Below are 4,467 nucleotides of genomic sequence, written 5' to 3' on the forward strand. Positions count from 1 at the left end.
AAGGTGTGCCCGCCCCATCCCTGGCAGTGTTCAAGGCCAGGCTGGACACAGGGGCTTGGAGCAACCTGCTCTAGTGGAAGGCGTCCCTGCCCGCGGCAGGGGCTTGGATCTGGATGAGCTTTAAGGTGGATCTGGATGAGCTTTAAGGTCCTTTCCAACCCAAACTATTCCATGACTCTATGATGTTACTGGCTCTGCTTCTGTGGCTGGAGCTGAGCCCAGCTTTGCCATGGGGCTGATCCACCCTCCACCGGCCCTTGCTTTCCTCCAGCCCACCAGTGCTGCTGGGTGCTGCAGGTGGGAGCTGGGAGGCCCCATCCCGCTCCTGCCCCGTAGCCACCAGCTCTCTGATGGTGGGGGAATCCGGAGCTCCAGGGGTCAGAACCAGGACTGGGTGCTGTGGGAGTGTTGGGTGATCTGCCACCAGCTGGGGATGTGGGGATGCTGCCACCCCACCTGACCAGAGCACCATTAGGGCTGTAGAAATTGGTACCAGCCTTGTGGTTGTGGTTTTAGGAGCAGAAAGTCTCCCCAGGAAGGTGCAAGTGAGAGATTTGAGGTGCTTCTGCCTTCATCCTTCTGTATCTTTTTTTCTGGGCAGATGCTGGAGACAGACGCTGAGAAGCCGGGGCAGGTGCACCCAGAGGACAGGAAGGCAGCAGCAGGTGATGCTTCTCCATCCACAGAGCCCACTCTTGGAGCCACCCAGGATCCTCTCCTGCTGGCAAAGCAGCCGGTGGCTACCAAGACAGGAGAGGAGCAGCCCAGCACCCTGCCAGCCTTTGTCATCCCCGAGCTGCGGCTCGACAGCACCTTCAGCCAGAGCGCAGCGGGCATGGTGGGCAGCACCACGGATGATGAGGATGAGGATGAAGAGGAGGATGAGGAAGATGAGGAGGAGGAGGATGAGGAGGAGGACGGGGATGAGCAGTACTTGGAGAGGAACGAGGTGAAGCGCAGCAGCATGATTGAGACATCGGGTTGTCAGCCTGTCTACACGCTGAGCGTGCAGAGCTCCCTGCGGCGCCGCACCCACAGTGAGGGCAGCCTGCTGCAGGAGGCCAAGAGCCACTGCTTCACCTCCGACACCACCCTCAACTGCTTGGACAGCCAGGACACCAAGGGCCACTGGGCCCTGCCCTCCCCCAGGACCCTCAAGAAAGAGCTCACCAAGAATGGCGGCTCCATCCACCAGCTCACGCTGCTGTTCTCAGGCCACAGAAAGGTACGTGACCTGCTGGGTCCTGCTTGGTTGTGTGATGGGGGAGCTCCTGGGGTGGAGGTGTACCACCACAGAATCATGGAACGGGTTGGGTTGGAAGAGAGCTTAAAGCTCACCCAGTTCCAACCCCCTGCCACGGGCAGGGACACCTTCCACTAGAGCAGGTTGCTCCAAGCCCCTATGTCCAACCTGGCCTTGAACACTGCCAGGGATCAGGCAGCCACGGCTTCGCTGGGCACCCTGTGCCAGCACCTCAGCACCTTCATAGGGAAGAACTTCCATAAGTCTAACCTGAATTTCTCCTGCTTAAATTTGAACCCGTCACCCCTTGTCCTATCACTGCAGTCCCTGATGAAGGTCCATCTCCAGCATCCTTGTAGCCCCCTTCAGACACTGGAAGCTGTTCTGAGGTCTCCACGCAGCTTCTCTTTTCCAGGGCTGAACAGCCCAAATATTCTCAGCCTGTCTTCATACATCAGCCCCCTGATCATCCTTGTAGCCTCATCTGGACTTGCTCCAACAGCTTCATGTCCTTCTTACGTTGAGGACACAGAACTGACACGTGGCCCATCTCCCCGTGGCCACAGCAAAGCTGGCATCTGAGGGGCCGGGAATGTGCCTGCTTCTGACGGTCAGCTCTGGGAGATGCTTGGCAGTGTGCTGATGCTCTTGGTGGGCATCTCCCACCAATGTGTCCAGATCTTGAAAGTCCCATGTCCTGGAGGGCTGCTGTCTGCTGAGACCGATGGAGGGAGAGGTGTACCTGGGTGTCTGCGCTTGCAAGGAGCTGCCTGCAGCAGCAGGGACAGGAAAAAGCCAGGCTCCAGAGGGCCTTTGGGCTAACACAAAGAATGCCCAGTGTGCTTGGGCATGCAGCTGCAGTGTGTCTTTCTGCCCCAGCCACCCTCTTGCAGGGCTTTGACCACTGTGGAGGGCCCATCTCAGGAGAAGGTTGAGCTCAGCAGTGATTCCTGACCCTGACACGCAGAACAGAGGTGCGATGGAGGGTCATGCAACAGGAGCTCTGCTCACAAACCAACCCAGCAGAGCCTGGCTTGGCTGAGCTTTTGCAAGAGCAAATGTGCCATTGCAGAGATTGTGCCTGGGAAGCACCGCTTGTCCTGTTCTCCCCGGGGTGAAGCCTGGCTGGGTGCTCAGAGCAGATCCTCAGCACCCTGCTCTGCCCAACCAAGCTCACCCCAGCTTCATCTCTGCCTGTGACTGTGGGAGCTGCTCTGCTCAGGGCTGTATCACTTGGCTCGGGACCATGCTGCATTGCTCAGGGTCATGCTACACAGCTTAGGACCATGTCATGTTGCTCAGGACCCCGTTGCAGAGTGCAGAACCACATTGCATGCTGCTTCATGGTGCTGGCTCCTTGCCAGGAGAGGTTAGTACAGAGCCCTGCATGCTACCCAGCATGATGGGGTTAAACCTGTGATGGGGTTAACCCTCTTCCTGCCAGGCTCATGCTGCTTGAAACACCACCGCTGCTGCTGTTTTCTGGAGCACTTTTTGGGCTCAGAGTCCCAGACAGCTGGTGAGAGCCCTTAACAAGTCTAACCCAGGCTGGTCAGATGAGGCTGCTGTGGAAAAGGGTAGCCCAGACTCTCTAATGCCAGAAATTGTGGGCTGGGGGGTTCAGAAACCCTCCCAGATCCTATCAAGAATGGAGCTTTTTGGCAGGGACACAGTGCAAGGGAGGTGTTGGCAGTGTTGAGTGTCCTGTTAGTGCTGCCAGTGCCGAGTCTGCTGGTTTCACAGTGCCACTGTGCGTGCAGCCGGGAGCGTGCAGCCCTGCAGGCAGCGGCTGTGCCGCACTGCTGGGGCCGCCTGCTCACTGCGGGGGGGGATACCCAGGGAACATGTCCCACTCCTGCCCTGGAGAGCCCCCAGTGCCCTTCCTGAGCTGACCTGGGTGGGTGTTCAGCAGAGGTGAACTGAGCTCCTCCTGCGTTACGCTGCTCTGGTGCAGATGAGACCCGGTTGTTTTGGAGCCCGTGCAGTGGGGCTGCTGGACCTCCAGGTGCTGCCAGGTCTAGGGCAGCTCTGTCTGGCTCTATATGCCTAAACCCCCTGCCCACATGCCCTCCTGAGGCACTCCTGCCTGTTTCCATTGCCCTGCCTCTCTGGCTACCTGTGGATGGACATAGGATGCCCAGGGGCTGCACCGGGCAGGGGAGCTGGGCATTGTGCTGGGCCACCACATGCATGGAATTTTGGGCTGTTGCCATCCCCCTGGATACACTTTTGTTGGGCTTTGCTTTTGGAGTAGTTTGATGAAGCCCTCTGAGGTTTCTGGAGTGAGACACTGATGCACAGTTCCCCTCTGGATCCCTTCCAAGCTGCCAAGCACCAGTGATACCTGCAACCAGTGGCCACAGCATCCATCAAGGTGCTTGGTTTTTTTTCCCCCTCTGGGAGCATTTCAGAGGGGCTCATCTTGTTGGCCCTTTTAACACCATCGTGGCCAGCATTCCTCCCTGCTCCCCCTCATCCCGCAGTGGGGCTGCGAGGGGGTTGTTTTCAGACCATGCTGTGGGTGGGAGCACTGGGACTCCTCCAGTGAGCTCCACTGCTGCCTTTTGTCCCGGAGCCTCTCTGGACAATGGCAGGGGGTGTGCTCCCGCCGCCTGTCGCCCCGTGTGCTCCGGCTGCATGTCGCCGCGGCCAGCCCGCCTGCCGGGGGCCCTATCTGCCTGGGGAAGGTGCTTTGCAAGGGCTGCATTGTTTGGGGCCGATAAACTCCGGAAACCCGGGCGCAGAATGGAAGGAAGTGTCCAAAGCCTTGAGCTCTGGGCTGCGGCGCTGCGCGGCCAGTTCCCACGGGGAGGCGATCCTGGGAAGTGCCCTGCAGCCCCGGGACGAGCTGGATGCGGGGCTGCCTGTGAGCATCTTCCAGTGTCATTCAGCAATGGGAAGCTACAGGGGTCCCAGGGGTCCCCATGCTTAGCCCAGGCTTCATGGCTCGGAGGCTGTGCTGGTGCTGCCCCAAGCTCACGGTGCATCTGATGTCCCCTTGGTTTGCCCAGGCTGCCCTGGGGTGCTGGTCAGGGAGTGGAGCCTCTGAGTGCTCCTTGAACTTGAAAGCTGCCATATGATTCAATTATGGATGAACTACTCTGATTTTTCCTGCCTGGGGACTGCTGGGGGACCCCTCATTGATTCGGGGTGCCCAGCCTGGCTCTGGGCGGACAAGGTGCTCTGCGGGCTGTGCAGGGATCCCTGTGCCCTCTCAGGACAGC

The 4,467-nt window shown here is 59.2% G+C and overlaps 1 protein-coding gene across 1 annotated transcript in view; it reads left to right on the forward strand.

The window, feature by feature from the left end:
• The window catches only part of LOC104403161 (regulator of G-protein signaling 3-like), a 52,816-nt gene that overhangs the window by 47,932 nt on the left and 417 nt on the right, over nt 1-4,467 (forward strand). Inside the window, exon 11 of the mRNA XM_010011219.1 lies at nt 602-1,225. Coding sequence (XP_010009521.1) covers nt 602-1,225 — 624 coding nt within the window. The remainder of the gene's footprint in view (nt 1-601; nt 1,226-4,467) is intronic.

This window comes from Nestor notabilis, unplaced genomic scaffold, assembly GCF_000696875.1.
Source record: "Nestor notabilis isolate BGI_N333 unplaced genomic scaffold, ASM69687v1 scaffold7453, whole genome shotgun sequence".
Lineage (NCBI taxonomy): Eukaryota > Metazoa > Chordata > Aves > Psittaciformes > Psittacidae > Nestor > Nestor notabilis.